The 19094-nt window shown below is 58.3% G+C and overlaps 2 protein-coding genes across 3 annotated transcripts in view; one reads left to right on the forward strand and one right to left on the reverse strand.

Annotated features, from left to right (window-relative positions):
* The window catches only part of NR6A1 (nuclear receptor subfamily 6 group A member 1), a 73571-nt gene extending 68157 nt beyond the window's left edge, over window positions 1-5414 (reverse strand). For both annotated transcript variants that reach the window (XM_033077527.2, XM_033077525.1), the window contains exon 1: window positions 5342-5414. In XM_033077527.2, coding sequence (XP_032933418.1) covers window positions 5342-5408 — 67 coding nt within the window. In that variant the 5' untranslated portion in view covers window positions 5409-5414. The remainder of the gene's footprint in view (window positions 1-5341) is intronic.
* Window positions 5415-6379: 965 nt separating this feature from the next.
* OLFML2A (olfactomedin like 2A) lies at window positions 6380-13350 on the forward strand. Its single transcript, XM_033077822.1, has 8 exons — window positions 6380-6445; window positions 9939-10202; window positions 10301-10408; window positions 10513-10698; window positions 10892-11153; window positions 11263-11496; window positions 11643-11828; window positions 12030-13350. The coding sequence occupies exons 1-8, from the start codon at window positions 6380-6382 to the stop codon at window positions 12629-12631; spliced, it is 1908 nt and encodes a 635-aa protein (XP_032933713.1). The 3' UTR covers window positions 12632-13350.
* Window positions 13351-19094: the final 5744 nt, after the last annotated feature.

Raw genomic sequence — 19094 nt, forward strand, 5'->3', positions numbered from 1 at the left:
TGATCCACTGGACTAAAGGAGATGAGAAAGGTTGTGGCACTGCCATTTATTTTGCCATTATGATGGCATTTCTTATATAGCAACTATTGCAGAGGTTTTCCTAGGAAAAAAAACAACCTACAAATAGGTCTTTTGTTCCAATTTATAGCATCCTACTAGAATATTTTGTAGTATTTCTTATTTGAATTTCAGATTATTATTTGAACTATTACTTGAATTTAAAAAATCCCTATCCTACAATAAAATATCCTACAGATGTTGATAACTACAGGTCACTTATTATTGGGCAATCTATATATACTTCTTTTAGCATAACCCAAAGATAGAAAAAGAGGTCAAACACCCAGAGGTGCATTTCCTCCCCAGTACCAGTTTGTAACAGAAGCTGTTTCAAATTTACATTTTTTTCATTAAAAAAGAGCAAAATTTTTAAATTCTTATCCTCTAGATAAAAACATGCTGCTGCTGGACCTGCCACTTCAGAACATGGAGGTTTGGGAGCAGGAAACAAACCCTTCACCTACCAGCTACAGAAAAGAGGTAAATTAAAAAAAAAAATCTGAAACAAAACAACTCAGCATTACTAACAACAAAACCTTGAGCCTGTGGTGTGCACGGAGTGCCTTTTACAAAAGCCTTGCACCCAGGGTGTAAGTTACCACTTGTGAGTAAGGACCAGCACAGCCCTTCCCTCCTGTCCACATGCAGGAACAGTTCTGGCAGGGCTGGCCATCCCAGTTTCCCACATTGTGTGATTGATTGCACTCTCCCCCTTAGAAGAGTTGATTGGTTTCCTGGTGCCAGGAAAATGATTGATGAATATTTCAGGCCATGGGCCTCTCTTCCTGCTGGGTGTCCTTTTCACATGTCTCCAATGGGCCTGGGGATTTTTTTTCAAGACTAGGAAGTGTCATTTTTATGGATATCATCCTGTGATAGGGACAGCTCACTGAGCAGAGCCCTTATGTAAATCCAAGTGAAATAGTAAAGGTCAGATCAAGTGTTAAGGTGATGGACCCAACTGGCAGGACCAGGTAAGCAGGAAAACAGAACTGGGCAAAGAAAAGCAGCAGCAAAGCAGCCACACCCTGAGCTGGGTACAGCAGCAAACTGGTACCCAACACTGGCACCTTTCCCCAGCTCCCTTCAATTTTAAACAACACCACCAGTAAAATGTGCAGGTAAGAATAGCCCCTGCTTGTGACCCACAGAAAGGGCATTTCCTTAGCACTGTTGATAAAACAGGCAGAGGATAGAGAGTCTTCTGGCAAAAGCACTCACAAGACATCTGAAACAACATACTTAGGAATAATTCCTTGTAAGTATTGCCAAATAATATAAAGCTACAGCTGTGAGGCTGAATGAAGAGATTTTTGAGGACAAGCTGGTGTTTGGCAGAACTTTCAGGGACTCCAAGTTCTTTCACAAATTTTTACTACAACCACGACATTTAATCACTTGGCTTCAGGATCTGAGGCTCTGCAGCAATTCCTGCAGGTAAACCCTGGGCTTCTCAGCAGCAATAATCAGAATAAACCCTAACCCTGTGCTCACTCACAGCTCAGGGCTGCAGCACCAGCAGGTTTGTGAGCAGTGCAGGGAGCCCACCACTCCTCCTGTGCCACCACTGCCACCCACATTCCCTGCAGGAACAGCTGGGGGGCTTCACCCAACAAAAGAATTTGGGGATTTAGTCCGAGGGACGTCACAGTCACAGATTAGGTTCTCATAAAAACGAACAAGGACATCACAGCACTTTGCAGTCAGCCTGGCATTAAAAGCTGTGATAGATTTTTATTGGCTTTTTTCTTTTTAAACAAAGGAAAAAAAGGGCTTTAAAAAATTAATCTTTCACACTGACCAGACATTTCTCCAAGTTTAAATTTCACCACCTCTACAAGCCTACAGCTGGGATGATTAGGCAATGGAAGTTAGACATGTAACTTGTGTCTCTGAAGGACGGGGGGTCCACCCTGGGTAAATGAAACCTCCTTATCGAAGTGCTGGGGAAAACTCAGATACCCCAGGCATATACTGCTTTCCAGATAACTTACTGGCAATCATTTACCAATAAAGAACTTCACTGAAGCCTGCCTCTCCGTGGAGTATTTCCTCTTTCTAACAAAACCTGTACAGAATCATTTTTATCAACACATAAAATCTGGAAGTCTTCTAATTATGTAATTAGAATTGTAATAATTAAGACCAAAGCTAAAGCTCGAAGGGTCCCCTTGTCCCCCAACTTCCCTTTCTCAATTAACTCTGCACAGTGATAACCACTTTGGCTTAAAGGCTAAAAAAAGGACAGGATCAAAAGGCTGGTTTAATACAGCTGGAGGGAAAGAATGCATTTCAGCTCCCCAGCAGCCATCTGATGAAACCCTGGGCCAATTCCCTATGTAAATGACTTAATTAGAATTACCAGATTACACTGCTGAAGGCTTTATTTAAATAGGCAGTTTATCAACAGGATAAACTGTGCTCCCATTCTCACAGAATGCTGGTGTAAATGCATCTGTTCAAAGCTCTACCACGTAGGACTTGAAGAGTAATTCAATAAACCCCTGGTATATTTTCCCCACCAAAAAAAAGAAATACCACAAAGGACTTGCCAGAGGCAAGACAGAAAGATAGCTATTGCTTCCCAGCAATCAAGAATTAGTCTCCCAGATGGGAAAGTTCCCTTATTTTCCACAATACTTTATTTTTATACTGTTTTATAAAAAAGCAGGCAAAAAATCCTGTTGTTGCAGTGTCACACCACACACTGCATCTGCCCAACACACAGCACTAGTCCTGGGCTCAGCACAAAAAGGCATGCATAAACCCATTTTCCTGATTAATGATCTACAGAAGCCATCAATACCAAATTCCAACTTTATACCAAGAGGTGCTTTTCCATTTTTACCATCAAATCACACAAAGGAGTTAAATTTTAAATTATTCCTATGTTACAAGTCTTTCATTTCCCATCACAGAACTGAGTTCAGAATTCTATGAATTATTTTCTTTTATTATTTACGAAAAAAAGAGACATCCACATCCAACAAGCCAATGCTGAGCTGAAATAGCACTGTAGCTGCTTGTTTATTCAGAAACATTTGACTTCAGCACGTTGCCATTCGACAACTCCATTTGTTTTCCTTCCTAAATCTTCAAAGAAATGTTTATAGCAAGTAAACTAAGACCCAACTATATCAATGAAATAGTCTTTGTTAAGCAAAGGCTTATCTCATCAGATGCAAAGCAACCAAGCATAAAGAACCACTAAAAATGTCAGTGTGTGCCAGTAAAGTTTGGGAATGCTGTGGAAAAGGGAAGGGATGCAGGCAAAGGGATTTTTCTTTGAAAACCTTACATTCTTTGTGCTCTGACAACTTTCCTCTTTTCTCTGGTATGAAGTTTATCCAGATCAGTAATCTGCCCATCTGAAACTCTGGTAGCTTTACGGGAACACAAAATTCAAGCAGTTTCCTGATAAATCTGCCTTCCAAGACCACAGCAGACAACAAAGTTACCTTAATTCTAGATAATCTGTTGTGTCCTTATTTTAGCTAAAACATAAAATAATTAAAACCATGTAAAAGCCATCATGTCTCACTCACAGAGGAAAAAGATGCCAGCTGAAGCTATAACAAAACTGGTTTTAAATGGGACCCCATTGAGAAACAATTGCTACTACTGCAGGAAAAATGAATGCCTTAACGAAATTGCTTTTAGAAATAAACTAGTTTTACGCTTTGCCATTGATTTGCTCAATGACAAAATATGTCTCTTACATGGAAGAGGAAGCACTCAAATTGGCAAGGGAAAACCATCATCTTATGTTCTAAGAACGTCAAGTGTCCCCTCAAATAATGAGGCTGCAATTGCCCGTAACTGCTGAAATAAAACTACAGCCCTGCATTTCAAAGTTATCCCGAGGCTTCTCTCACTGAAGGCGCCAATAACCTTGCAGCAGTTTACTCTGGGTTAACACAGAAGCCACGTGCAGAGCTTAAGTTCATTAATGATTTTAACATTAACATTTTAACACCAAGAACACGATCTGACTTTTATACCTCTGTCCTCATACAATTTTCACTGGTTTTGTTAAGAGTTAGGATGCTGCTCCCCAAGGTATCAAAAGTACCACGAATCTTTCTTAAGGAAACGAAATATTCAGAGTCTTCATGTGCCATTATCATTTTCAGGTAGTTTATAAAACCATGAATTAACAACCCAATCTTTCCTGCTCCTCCCCCAGAGGCTTTAGAAAGACTGAAGGTCAAGCAATGTCTCAACACCGCACCAGTATTTCACATTTTTGAAGGCAAAGTAGTAAAAGGTTGTTACATCACCCATTCAAAAGCCTAACCACAGCCACAGCTACGTCTGTCACAAGAAGCAGCTACACAAGAAACTCTTAAAGCTAATCTGATTAATCAAAAGAGATTTCCCCCAAAATCCCGCATCTGTGGGAAAAACAGCAAATGCGGACAAAGCATTAATATTGTTGCGCTCTTATGGACACTAAAGCAACAGACACTTCACAAATTAAATCAGAAAGTTCAAAAAGTATTAAGGCTGTATTAAAGTATTAAGAGTGTTATTAAAGTATCTAAGAGTATTAAGTGTCTTTCATCCAACTGGACATCTAATTAGGCGAGGAGGAATAAAGTGCTTCCAGGGACAACTCCACATTGCCCATCAGGGCGGCTACAGAAATGCAGAAAATACAGAAATTTCTGCAGCTCCCACACTGCCTATCTTTTGGTACCGCCCGTATCTCGAAAACCGAGGATGCTGCCTGATAAAAAGCCTCTTTTGTCTGAGCAAACCCTTTGTAGAGAACCCGAGTACCTTAAGATGGTAAAAAGCAATTGTAAACCATAAAAATTGGCAGGGACATTCAAGTGCAGATGCGGCATCTGCATACGGGAAGTGTAAAAGGGTCCCAAATGGTGCCCATAAACCCCGGGCAGGGTCCGGCTCACAGGGACCGAGCCGAGACACCCGCGGGGCACCGGGAGCAGCCGCGGGGCACGGCCGGGACCGGCGGGCGGTACCGGGGCCCGGCGGGGCTGCCCCGGGACACCGGCCCGGAGCGCTCGGACCGAGCCCCGCGCTGCCCGCACGGGGAACAGGCGATTCCTGCCAAAAACAAGTGGAATTCGCAGGGAACGCCGCGCTGTCCCAGGGCACCCGCCGCGGGTCCCGCCGAGCCCCGGCCCGGGGGCACGGCCCCTTTGTTGCGCCCCGCGGCCGCCCGAAGTTGCGGGCCCGCATCGGGCAGGCGGAGCCGCCGGTACCGCCGAGCCCCGCGCCCCCGGCCCGCCCGGACCCCCCGCGCTGCACTCACCGCTGTGCGGCGGCCCCTTGCTGGCGGCGCGGGGCTCCGGGAGCTCCGCGGGCGGCTCCAGCTCCATGGCGGCGCCGGGGCCGCGCCGGGCCGGGCCGGGCCGGGGCTCGGCGGTCTCAGCGGCCCCGGCGGCCGCGCTGCCCCATGGCCGCTCGGGCGCTGCTGACAGCCAGGGCCGCGCCGCGCTCGGCCGGGCCGGCCGCGCTCCGCCCCCCCGGGGCACCACGGGAGCCGTAGTCCGAGCGCCGCCCGCGGGGAGCCGCGGCCCGGCCCCGACGGCCTCGCCCCCCGGCCCGCCCCGAGCCCCTCCGGCCCGCCCCGCCCCGCGGGCTCCGCGCCCCGGCCCGCCCCGGCTCCCCCGGGCCGGTGCACCGGGAGCGGCGGGGCAGCAGGGGGCACCCTCCGGCCGAGCCCCGAGCGCTGCCCGCGGCTCCGCGCACCGCGAGCGGGGAACCCGCACCGGGCACGGGCACCGCGAGAGGCGGGGAGCCGGGCACAGGGCACGGGGAACCCGCACCGGGCACGGGCACCGCGAGAGAGGGGGAGCCGGGCACGGGGAACCTGCACCGGGCACGGGCACCGCGAGAGGCGGGGAGCCGGGCACAGGGCACGGGGAACCCGCACCGGGCACGGGCACCGCGAGAGGCGGGGAGCCGGGCACAGGGCACGGGGCACAGCCCGGGGAAGCCGCGCAGCCCCGGCCAGGGTCCGGCCGGGCTCCCCCGGGGGCACCGCCTGCTCCGAGGAGGGGATCGGGCAGCCCGGGGAGGGACTGGCAGCCCCGGACGGGGCACGGGGCACGGGGCAGCCCCGGTACGGCGGGAGCCCCGCGGCGGGCACGGCCGGCTCCACCCGGGGGAACGCGCCGCCCCCGCTCCGCGGCGCCGCTGCTGGGGCCGGTGCCGCCGGCGGGACGGGGCGGGGCGGGACGGGGCGGACGGGCGGACGGGACGGGCGGCTCCTCCCCGCCGCCGGGACGGGCCGGGCCGGGCCGGGCGGAGCGGGCGCTCGGTGCGGGCGGTCACCGCCGCTCTCGCCATGCGGGCGCTGCTGCTCCCCGCGCTCCTGCTCCCGGCGCTGGCCGCGGTGCGCGGCGCCGCCACGGTAAGGACGGGCCGGACCGGCACCGGCACCGGCACCGGCTGGGGTCGGGACCGGGATCGCGGTCGCGGCCGGGAGCGATCACGGCGGGGTCGGCAGCGGGCGGGGGCAGCCCCGTCCCTGCGGTGTCCCCCGCGGTCGCTGCTCTCTGTGCCCGGTCGGAGCGGCGGGGACGCGGGTTCCGGGCAGCGCTGGGGTTCGGTGCCGGTGCTCCCATCGCGGCCGGGGTGCGGTGCTGGGAGTGACCCGGGCGGCGGGCGCGTTGGAGCGGTTGGAAGGTGCCCAAACCCCGGCGCTGCGATGGGCGCTGCAGGGAGCGAGTCCGTGCCAGAGTGAACAGCCCAGACAAGCCTTCCCCCGCGGGGATGAGGAGCGGGAGCGGGCAGAGGGGGAGCCAGCCTCCCCCGTGCGTCCCCGAGCCCTCGGTTCCAGCTGGAACACGTCTCCCATCGGGGTCAGTGGCCGCAGCGGGGCCGGAGCAGGGACACCGGGACCCAGCCCAGAGGAATGGTGGTGGGAGCAGCTACTGCTAGGATCACCAAATGTTAAAAAGACGGGATTTCCCAAGACGTTTGGTGTAAAACGACTCTAACACAGCTGTTGTCGGCAGCACTTAGCTTGGAACAGATATCCAAAGCCTGGAATGCCCTGCTGCTCGGGTTCCCGGCGGGGTGCCAGGGGTGATGCTGGCAGCACGCAGTGATCCACGCGGTGCCTCCTCCATCCCTCCCTCCCCGCAGGTTCTCAGATGTTTTTTCTCCATTCTTGCGGTTGGATGGGATCCCATCGGTGGGCATGCGTGTGCCACACAAGCGCTTGGCATGGCTCTGTCCCCGTGACCGACACGGGACGCCCAAGCAGCGCCAGCACCGGGGCCTGGCCGCCGTCAGCCACGGCCCAGCCCTGCCAGCACCGTTCTGCCTCAGCTGCAGGACGTGTTCGACACCTTGTGCCAAGCCTGGGAGGAGGAGGAAGAGCAGGGTGACATGGTTTCCCTCCCGTGACGGGGACATGCCTCCCAGCAGCTGTGCCAGAGGCGTGTGGTGCAGCAGCTTATCAACACAGGGTGTTTTCCTCCGAGACGAGTCCTCTGGCAGCAGCCACAGGACAGCTTAAAATCCGGCCAAGGGTCATTGTCAAAGGTCCCGCTTTCTCCAAATAATGTCACAAACTCTGTGCTCACATGGATGCTCTTGCAAGAGGTCCCGGAAATCGGGAAAATTACCCAGCTCATAAAAAACTTGCAGTGAGGAAACCCTCAGCAAAGTGCAGGGACACTCTCCCACACCAGCCGTGGGTGTGCAGCCCCCGTGGAGCCCAGGACCTGCTCGGGAGGAGAGGCAGCAGCAAGTGGGGGAGCCCAGGGAAAGAATCAGCTCCCCACGCAGGATTCTTGGGGAGCTCACAGATTCCCACCTAGAGAAAGCAGAGCAGCACGGGCTGCCTCCTGCACCCAGGTGCCCAAAGCTGTGTGGTGTTGAGGAGGGGTCTGTGCATGCTCTGCTGTGGCTGTGCCCTGTGGAGCCAGGTACAGGCTGACAGAGGGCACCCAGCCCATGTTCCACCCTGGGCGACCCTCGCGGAGTGTCCCCACGTGGGAGCCTGGTTTTTAATACTTCCTTGCTTATGGGCTTTTCTGTATAAATAGAACATGTAGTTCCTGTTTAGGGAAGCTGGTGAACAGCAGAGAGAGGTTTAGTGTTACGGCCCCACTGAAGATGGAGAGATGCACGGGCACGGTGCAGAGACACCCGCAGCGCGTTACCCACGCGAGATGGACACGGCCAGAGCCAAATGGATCTCTGGGGAGGGGCTGGCCCTTCATGCCGTGGAGAAGTTTGTGCTCTGGACACCTCCACACTGTGCAGTGTTGTGGCTGCTCCAGTGGGCTTGCTGCTCTGGGCCCCACCTGCTCAGCCCAGCCTCAGCGGGATAGGTGTGTCCCACCACAGCGTGCCAGGGCCAGGAGGGATGCACAGCCCACGGTCACCTGCTCCCTCAGGAGCGAGCCCTGTCCTGCAGAAGGTGCTGGGAGCATGTGCAGGAGGTCAGGCTGTGCTGCAGCAGTGGCACCTTCAGCGCTGCCCCGTGCTCAGGGTGCTGGCAGGAACTGAATGTGCCCCCAGTGGGGCACAGCAGGATCTCACATGGGATTCCCACCGGGCTGTGTGTGCTCCAGGAGCTCAGGCAGAGCTGTGCACACACATGGACACTGCTCGTGGCCAGGACAGCGGCTCTGGCTGCTGCTGGCTCTGCAGAGGGGCCGGGCTGTGAATCCTGCCTGTTTGCACAAGTGCTGGCCTGGCCATGGGGGAGGTCAGGGGACCCGGGGACGTGCGAGCCTGGCGAGATGGCGTTTGGGGAGGGGGTCCCTGCCCCACTCCCTGCTGAGAGCTTGATTAGGTTCTGCTCAATTTACAGCCCTTTGGCTTCCTGGTGTTTCCCTTCAGCCAGCAGGACCTGGTTTCCCTTTGAACGAAAGAGGTTTTTTTGAAATGCAAAATGTGTGAAGTTTTGCAGCCCTTCAGAAAGGGGAGGAAGCCCCTGGCCCATGTGGGCTGTGAGGAGCTGGGGGTCCGTGCCCAGCTCAGGGAGAGCCCCTGGTGCCACCAGCGCAGCAGCTCTGCTGGCAGGAAGGAGGGTCCCTGTGTGGCCATGGGTGCTGGCTGCAGCAGGACATGGACCCCGGGGCCTCTGCCCTTTCCCACGCCGCTCTGTGCTCCGCTGTGTTCTGGGGAGAACCGGGAGCCAGAGCTCAACTTGTTTCCCAGCTCTGCCACCGTTGTGTTTCCCAGGATGAGTCAGAGTCCCTATGGGCAGAGCCCTCTTCCCTCCGGGGTCACCACGCTGCCTCTCCCGGCTCTCATCCTCCGGGATGCTCGGAGCAGGCTCATCCTGCACATGGGACACCCAGAGCGGCCTGGCCATGCCTGGGGTCCCCATGGGTGCATAGCCTGTGGCATGGGGTGAGAGGGGCTCAGCTCCCCTGAGCACAACGGGAGAAATGAGCTAAACCAGCTGAAAAGCACCCTGGGCTCGGCAGTGTGTGAATCAGGGCCATGTGTGGAAACAAGGGAGTCCTTGAGCCTGTGCCTCGGGCCATCGCAGCAGACCGAGGGGCCGAGCTCACCCCGAGGTGGCTGCATGTCACCACAAACAAGGAGCCCTGTGTGGGCTTGGAGCTGTGCTGTGGGGCACAGAGGGGCTGCTGGGTCCTCTTGACACCATCCCTGCTCACAGAGGTCTTGCTGGAGGCTGGGAAACAGCCACAGAAATGAGACTGAAGTGCCTGACCACAAACACTGGTGGCTGCAGGGATGAGCAGCTCCCTGGGCTTTGTCCCTGTCACCCTGGGTGCAGAGCAGTGGGACAGGGTGCTCTGGACTAGACAAGAGAGACTCTGGGCAAGCAGCAGCGAGGGAGTGGGCTGTGATGGTGTGCTGGGGTTGGCCCTGAGGGGTCTGGTGGGACATCAGGCTCATCACATGTCCCGCAGGCTCTGGGTGATGTGGACCAGGTCCGGATGACCTCGGAGGGCTCCGACTGCCGCTGCAAGTGCATCCTGCGGCCGCTCAGCAAGGACGCCTGCAGCCGCGTCAGGAACGGCAGCGCGCGCGTGGAGGATTTCTACACCGTGGAGACGGTGAGCTCGGGGGCCGACTGCAAGTGCTCCTGCACCGCGCCCCCCTCCTCGCTCAACCCCTGTGAGAACGAGTGGAAGATGGAGAAGCTGAAGAAGCAGGCCCCTGAGCTCTTCAAGGTATCTGTGGTGTGCTGGGAATGGGGGCAGACCTCTGCCCAGGCTGTGCCCTGTGCCCTGTGCCCCAGTCCTCACCCCATCCCTGCCACCCTCCGCAGCTGCAGTCCATGGTGGACCTGCTGGAGGGAACGCTGTACAGCATGGACCTGATGAAGGTGCACTCCTACATCAACAAGGTGGTGGCACAGATGAACACGCTGGAGGAGGTGAGCGAGCTCCAGCAGCACCATCCCCATGGTGCTCCCCACTGCACTGCTCAGCACCGTCCGTGAGCTCCCTGAACGGGGCTCCAGCCTCTCCTCTCCTGCAGACCATCAAGACCAACCTGAGCAGGGAGAATGACTTCATGAAGGAGAGCGTCCAGCACCTCACCGACCAGATGAAACGCTACGAGAACTACTCTGACATCATGATCAGCATCAAGAAGGAGATCTCCAACCTGGGCTACCAGCTGCTGCAGAAGGATGCGGCTGCCATCCCCGAGAGCAAGGCACAGGTACCCCAAGGCACAGATGCCTCTGACCCAGCCCCATGCAGGCACACTGGGGGCTGCCAAGCTCCCCCAGGCTTGTGGTGGGTGCTTTGGGGTAACCCCTGGGCTGGAGCCTGTGCCCGCTGCCTGGCACCGTGGTGGCAGGGACGAGGAGGGCGTGGGAGGGAAGGGGATCCAAGCAGGCTGTGCCCCCCAGGACACGACAGGCGGCCGAGAGAAGGAGGCAGGACGGTACCCCAGCACCCGCAAGGCGCTGGGGGACAGAGCCAGCCCCCGAGCACCCAAGGAGAAGCCACTGAAGCCAGAAAAGCCCAAAAAGGAGAACAGCAAGGCCAGGGCGGGGTCCCAGCCCACGGCCAAGCCCAAGCCCCTGGCACACCAGCAGACTGTGGTCCGAGGCATCACGTACTACAAGGTTGGGCAGGTGGGAGCGGCCGAGGGTCCGGCTGGCAGCCGCGGTGAGTCTGGGACAGGGCGGGGATGGGGGCTGGGGGGACACCTCCACTGGGGTGGAGGGCCAGGGCCTGCCCCTGCAAACTCACTGACCCCCAGCTTGTCCCCCCACAGAGGGCCCTGTGAGAGGGGCAGTTGTGTCAGAGCAGCAGGAGGAGAGGGGTCCCCCGCCTCCCTCAGCTGAGGGCACCCCAGCCCAAGCTGTTGTGCAGACAGAGACCACCGTGCCCAGCACCACGGCTGCGCCCAGCACCACCCCGGACCCCCGCAGCACCACCCGCAGCCCCCCCGGCCCTGGGCTCGGGCAGGGGGCTGACAGCACCAGGGACCCCGAAACACCAAACAGAGGTGGGTGAGCTGGGAGAGGCACCCAGCCCTGTGCTCCCAGTGCCCCTGGCCAAGCTAAACCAGCAGCAATCTGCTATGGGGGAGGAGAAGGACTCAGGTGCCTGGGGCAGGGCTAAGCCTTTCTGTTCCTCCCCCTGGGTACCCAGTCAAGGAGGCAGAGTGCGAAGGCACCATCGAGTCAGTGGAGCCCCCCACGGAGCACCACAGCTACGGGCGCAACGAGGGGGCCTGGATGAAGGACCCGGCAGCCAAGGATGACCGCATCTACGTCACCAACTACTACTACGGCAACAGCCTGGTGGAGTTCAGGAGCCTCGACAGCTTCAAGCAGGGTGAGTGGGCACAGGGGCCCTGGCTGCTCCTGGGTGGTGTCCAGTGCTGTGTGACCAGCTGGGCTGGGCCCTGGGGCGGTGGGCAGCATCCAGAGGGCAGCAAAGGGGACACAAGTCCCGTGCTGCTGCCAGCATGCTCTGGCCATCGTGGATGGGACCCCAGTGCTGTGTGGTCCCAGCACCTCTCCCACCCGCTCACAGGCCGCTGGAGCAACCTCTATAAGCTGCCCTACAACTGGATTGGCACCGGGCACGTGGTGTACAGAGGGGCCTTCTACTACAACCGTGCCTTCACCAAGAACATCATCAAGTACGACCTGAAGGAGCGGTACGTGGCTGGCTGGGCGCAGCTGCACGACGTGGTGTACGAGGACACGACGCCCTGGAAGTGGAGGGGCCACTCGGACATCGACTTCGCTGTGGATGAGAGCGGGCTCTGGGTCATCTACCCCTCGGTGGACTATGACTACTCACAGCAGGAGGTGATCGTCCTCAGCCGGCTTGACCCCGTGGACCTCTCGGTGCGCAAGGAAACCACCTGGAAGACGGGGCTGAAGCGCAACACCTACGGGAACTGCTTCATCATCTGCGGCATCCTCTATGCTGTGGACACCTACAGCCAAAAGGAAGGGCAGATCTCCTACGCCTTTGACACGCACACAGACACGGAGGCAGAGCTCCGGCTGCCCTTCCTCAACCACTACTCCTTCACCACGCAGGTTGACTACAACCCCAAGGAGAAGGTGCTCTATGCCTGGGACAACGGCCATCAGATGACATACGGGCTCCGCTTCGTGGTCTGAGTGCCCGGGCGGGTCCCACTGCACTCCTGCGCCCACCCTGCGCCGTGCCTGGCTGGGGCACCCTGACACAGCCTGGCCCTGGCACCCCAGCTCCAGCCAGGGCCGTGCCAAGAGCCCGGCTTCCACCCCAAAACCTTCCCCATCTGCTATGGCCATCACCCGCCCCGTGCCCGCTGGGCTGTAGGGCAGGGGGAGCACCTAAGGGCAGTCCCCAGCAGAGCCCCCTGTGACAAGGTGGCCCTGGGGCTGTGGCAGCTGGGCCAGCATGGCCTTCCCAGGGACACAGAGGGGAGCCCAGCCCCGCGTCCCTCTGCCACTGCTGGCAGTGCCCGCCCTGCAGCAGCGCACTGAGCACCTCCTGCACTGCCCCCAGCCCAGCCACGCTCCCTGCGCGCCCACCAGGACTGTGTGTGCCATCAGTGCCAGCTGCCAGCGGTGCCAGGGCCGGGACAGCCCCATGTCCTGGCCCCGTGGGGCGGGCGGGCCCCCTCACTGCCAGGCGCCAGGAACAGGTGCCAGTCGCTATTTTAGGAAATGTGGTTAAGATGCCTTTGCTTTTGCTGATCGTGAGTTTGTTATTTAAATGCATTCACTGGAGCCGTGCAAGGCCCCTTCGGCAGCAGGCGTGGAGGAGCCTGCCCGGGGTGTCCTGCCCGCACACCCACCCGCACACCGACCTACACACCCACCTGCACACCCACCCGCACACCCACCTGCACATCCACCTGCACATCCACCTGCACACCCACCTGCACATCCACCTGCACACCCACCTGCACACCCACCTGCACACCCATCTGCACACCCACCTGCACACCCACCTGTACACCCTGCACCCTGCACCCAGCACTGGACAGGGCAGCCCTCGGGCCTCTCACTCTCCGTGTGAGCCAGAGCGAGGGCTGCGAGCGCTTGGCTTGGTTTTGGTCATTTTAGACGTGAACAGTATTAAAACATAACAGATGCGAGAGCGGGCTGCGTGTGTTGTCATTTGTCCTGAAGCTGGGCAGGGAGGAGTGGGCAGGGTGGGTGCTCACCATCCCCATCCCTCACTGTCCCTGTCCCTCCATCCTTGTCCTCTGACCCGACTTCCCCAGCCAGGAGCGCCCAGGGGATGCTGTCCCCGCTGTTCCACACCTTGCAGGCACATCTGCCCACAGCACCAGCACGGTGCCACGGCACTGCAGAGGCAGGAGGCTCCGGCGCAGCCCTGCCGCGTCCTGGGGACAAGCTGTGGCATTGTCCAGCCTGAGCTGCAGCCCCAGAGCCGCCGGAGCAGCTGAGCGTGGGCACGGGGAGCAGCTGCCCTGGCGCTCTGCAGGACTTGGCGAGCGCGGAGCTGCCGGGGGGGCCCCGGGTGAGAGCGGCCCCCGCTCCCCGAGCCCTCCGCAGTGTCCCCTCGGTGCCACCGGCCCCGCACGGTGACCACGGAGCTGGCACCGCCCGTGTTCCCGCATGAGGAAAGGTTTCCTTCCCACGGCGAAGACCTGAAGCCAGGCGCGGGGCAGCCTGGCATCCCTTCTGCTGGCCCCACGCTGCTCCAAGGTTCTCCTCTGGCTCACGGCAGCACCGCCCGCCCCTGCCCCTGCTTCTGCCCATGTCCCTGTCCCTGTCCCTGTCCCTGCCCTGCCCCGAGCCCCCCAGCCCTGCCCTGCTCCCCTCTCTCGGCCGCGGGTCCTCGCCACCAGAAAGGAGCCGGCCGACTTTTCCCCCCGACTGGGTCCCTGCCAGGCTTTTATCTAGCGATCCCCAGCAAATCCCTGTACAAACAATACGGATTTCTGACATTTTTTTGTGGTAAAGTAAACTCCCAGCACATCTCTAATTCCAGGGCTTTGTTGTTCTTCCGCAGGGGCTGCCGTGGCTCCGTGCTGGGCTGGGCTATGGACACCCCTCCGCTCCCCTCGCTCGGAAAACATGCGGAGGGAGGAACGGAACCCACATGGCCAGAGCACCACGTTGTGTTGGGTCCTTTGGGCTGTGGTGGGGAGTTTCAGTCCCAGCAGCTCTTTGTGAGCTGATCCTTGTTCTGGCACGGGTGGTCCTGGTCTCTGGTCCCAGATTCTGTCCCTGGTCCCAGTTCCAGTGGCAGGACGAGCCGGGCTGGGGTCCCTGAGCAGCACAGAGTGGGGACATGTGGGTGGGGGCAGGATGGGCTCCCGCTGCGACAGGCGCTGCTGACTTCCAGACATTCCTCCTGTGCGTGGCCGGCACCACCTCGGCTCATAACGTGATTAAAAGATTAAAATCTCTCAGTTCAGCAGCAAGCAGCAAATGAAGCTTGAGACAGGGATGTTGGGGGGCTGCGGTGCTCGAAGCCCCCGTGACGGTGATGTGGCGCCTGGGCAAGGGCAGCTGAGGCCATCTGGGCAGGTGGCTCTGCTGCCACGAACCCTGCTCCCGAAATCTCCTCCTGTTCTCAGTGCAGCTGGGCAGCGAGCCCTGATCCCCCCCGCCTCCTTCTCAGTTACTGGCCGGGCTGGTTTGTTTGTGGTGGTTTTGCCTCCTTCCTGGCCCTGCTGTCCAGGCTGGCGTCCTGCTCTCCCCACGGTGCTGGCCCAGTGCTGAGCTGTGTCAGGGCTGGGGCGAGCCAGGGGTGGCCAGTCTTTGGATGGCCAGGATGTACAGTGGGCAGGTGACATCCTGGCCAGAGCCTGCCCGTGGTTGCAGTCTGTTGGCACCACTGAGGCTGCACCAAACTTCACTCCTTGTTCCACCCCACTGGATCCCTTGCAGCTCAGCTGTCCGGGCACAGCAGAGGGCTCTGCTTGGGACAGGGTGTCCACCCATGGCAGCAGCTCCAGGTCATCCCTGGGGAGCAGAAGGCTCAGTGCCAGCCCCACAGCCCTCACGCTGTGCCCCCACCCATTTGCTGCCCACGCAGGGATGTGTTTGGTAGGAGAACATTGGTGCCACCAGGGCCTCCGGTCAGTCTCCAGGAGCTGCAGGGCAGTGCAGGGACGTGGCGTGATGTGGGGACACAGGTGCCAAGGCTGATGACCCCGAGCAGCTGTGGGAAAGGGCTGGGCAGCGGGTGGTGGGCGGTGGTGGCCGGAGGGAAGGGAGGGGAGCCACGGGCCTTGGCGGTGCCGCCGCTGACTCACTCACCAGTGGAAACAGAAATCTTTCCCAGGCTTACACCACCAGCTCCACAGCACCCCGGGCTCACCGTGGCAGGGTGCACCTGCAAACACCCCTCCCTTCCCTGGCAGCACCCATGGCACACACAGCATGGCAGGGAGCTCTCATGGCTGGGCTCTGCTCAGCCTGATGCAGGGGTGTTCTCCATCTCCCCCAGAGCACAGCCAGGCTGGCTGGGAGCCAGGGGCCCAGCAGCAGCAGCCCCCAGCACTAGACCCTGGGGCCACCTTTTCCTGGGAGCCCCAGGACGGCGGGAGCAGAGCCCTGCGGCGCAGCGCCCGCGTCCACACACTGCCGGTATTCATGGAGCAGCAGGACCAGGGCGGTGAGGGGGCAAGTCCTCCCCCAGACCGGCCAACAAAACGAGCATTCAGGGCCCTGGGCAGGGTCCTGCGTCCATGAGGCCAGCAGGACACGGCATTTTCCTGCCAGGCCTCACAGCCTGTGGTCACCAGATGCACCAGACACGCTGCTCGCACGCAGGGACAGCTCTTCCAGCATGCCTGTGCTGGGCACGGCACAGCCGAGGGCACTGGGACGTGCCCAGGTGGTCGTTCCTGAGCTCCCTGCCCCACAAAGCACGTGGGATGTCCCTCCATGTCCTGCTGCCCACACGTCCCACTGTGTGCAGAAACCAGGAGAGGAGGGTGACAGGAGCAATGCCAGGAGCGTGAGCAGACCTGGGGATTGCATCCATCACAGCAAACACAGCCAAGGGAGGTGGGTCCTAGGCTTTCCTCAGCAATATTTGGTTTACAGTTAGACTCAGTCTTGAGGGTTTTCCCATCCTAGGAGACTCTGTGATTGCACAGCTCACATCTGTCCCCTCTGCAGCCCCTCCTCCCCACCCCCAGATGCAGAATCAGGTCCAGGGTGGGTGCTGCCAGCTCCCACAGACACCATCCGCTCAGGGCCGGTCCTGCTGTGCTGGGCACAAACATCTGGTCCTGCTGGATGAGTTCCAGGGCGCAGGGCCAGGGCTCCCTCTGCAGCAGCACCAGCCCTGGGCCGTGCCCTGCAGCCAGCCAGCAGCTGCTCCTCCATCATCATCCCCGCCCGGGAAATTATTTATTTGTTGAAGAACGTCTTTTCCCAGGAAACCTCTCCAGTGCTGAGGGACGTCTTCAGTTACAAGGAGCAAATAAACAGCTGGAGCCTCCGAGGTTCTGCAAACACCGGTGCTAAACCCAGGGCTGGCGTCGGGAGCTGTGTGGGGTCAGCCCTGAAGCACAGCAGGGTCCCAACAACCCACCCCACAGCCAGGTGGGACATGTGTGGGGACAGGAGAGTGCTCACTCAGCCCTGACAGCAGCAGCTTCTGCCAAGGAGCTGGGGCAGCGTGGGCACCCTCTGGGGCTGGCTGATAAAGGAGGAACCTGCACAGACCCCCAGAGCCCCCAGCCAGGACAGGCTCTGCCTTGCTCTCACAGCAGGAACAAGAGTTCTCCACCTGTGCCCTGAAGGAAGCTCATGGATTCACCTCTGTGTCCTCTCAATCAGGCTGTTGTTCCTGGTCACTTAAAGGGCTGCTTGTCTGCAGGATGTCTCCTGTAACAGAACAGGGCAGCTCTGATGGAAGGGCCGGACTGGTTGGTTTTGTCACACAGCTATGGGTGGATGGAGTAATTCAGCCCCAGGATTTAGTGCAGAGCCAGAAACATGCTCATCTCAAATGGCTGCTGTGGGCTGTGCACAAACTGAAGCCTGAGCTGATCTCCTACTGCCTCCCACTTCAGCATGGAATGGCTCCTGGATGCTCAGTGCCTGTTTAGTTGGGGTTTCCCCTCATTTTTGTGTTTCCCACCCTCTTGATTGGCACAGCAGTGATCTGCACTGATTGGACCCTTGGGACAGCAGATCCTCTCAGCAGTGCAGCTGCTCCTGAGCCTGGGGTGGAAGGTGACACCTGGAGCCCACCCTGACACTGCCACCAGTCTCTGCAGTGCGGAGTTCACCCCGTGTTTGCTTTGCTGTGGTGTCAGGAATGCTGGCACAGCCACCAGGCTCCCCTCAGCCACGCTGCTGGGGCACACACCTCTCCAAAGAGAAGCACAAATGCAGCCAGGCACGATCTGGCAGCAGCCACCTGCCCCAGCCTGCCCCATTCCCAGCACAGGGGATCAGCTCCTCTCCTGTCTCCTTCTGGCATGAGGCTCCTGGACAGGGGTGTGCGGAGCAGGGATCCTCACAGGGGTGCCTGTGCTGGGCAAGCAGCTCCTGCTCCCGCTGGAGCAGCTCTGGCAGCAGAGCAGGACGCTCAGCCATGGAGACACAGCCCTCTGTAACCCTGCCTGCCTTCCTGGGAACGCGGGCGAGCCAAGGAGCGGTTCCCACACGCAGCTCGCCGTCCCACGGCGCACTCTGGCAGCCTGGCCCAGCGCTGTGCCAGCCCCAGCCCAGGTCCTCTCGCTGCCAGACACGTCCCATCCAGCCGTGCTCCAAACAAAGCCATGGCACAGCCAGGGTGACATCACAGCGCAGCCACCCCTCGCAACGCCACCATGTAGGGGAAAATCCCTGCACCACATGGGATTAGGCCTCTCTGGATAAAACTAGCTTGAGGCTTAAAAATCCTTAATTGAGGGAGTAGAATTAACATCTTTTTCCTAAACAGAATCTGGATCCAATCTAGGAACTCCCTAATGGATAGGGAATTTTTTATGTTTGAATGCATTGGCTGCACTAACTCAAACCATGAGTGCTGCAGCCCCCACGCTCCAGCAGCACGGAACTCTTCCTCGCAATCAGGACCAAAAAAGGCTTTTGGAATTGCAACTCCATCTCTGAGTGCCACAGAACTCCATGGGGGACAAGGACAAACCATTTAACCCGTGCTGTGCTTTGCAGGTAGAAAGAAGTGTGGAATTGTGAGGGCACGGATGCCCTGGAGTCCAGCAGTGCCACCCTTGGAGCTCAGACCTTTTTCACACCCTGAACTCGTGTGCCCTCAGCAGCACCCACACCTACAGAGAACACCTGGTCTGACACTATCCCTCCTCCCCAGGGGGTTCTCCAGAGCTATGAGCTGCCCAGGGATCTGAACCTTAAGGGCTGACAAGTTTCCATCAAGTCCTGTAAAATCCCTCAGTTCTATTAGCATTTAAACACTGACACAAGATAAAACTTTTAACTGTGATAGTGATAAATATCAATTGACTACCAACATTTGTAAAAGCTTCTATTTTACATCAATCTCAGGTTAAATATTTTTTACATGTCTGGTTGAACCAGCCTCACAGATCCATAACCATTCACTGCCTGTTCCTCAGAGGAAAATGAACTCCCAGGTCTGGATTTTCATTAGCAGTCACAGCTCCCCTTC

The sequence above is a fragment of the Catharus ustulatus genome, chromosome 21, assembly GCF_009819885.2.
Source record: "Catharus ustulatus isolate bCatUst1 chromosome 21, bCatUst1.pri.v2, whole genome shotgun sequence".
NCBI lineage: Eukaryota > Metazoa > Chordata > Aves > Passeriformes > Turdidae > Catharus > Catharus ustulatus.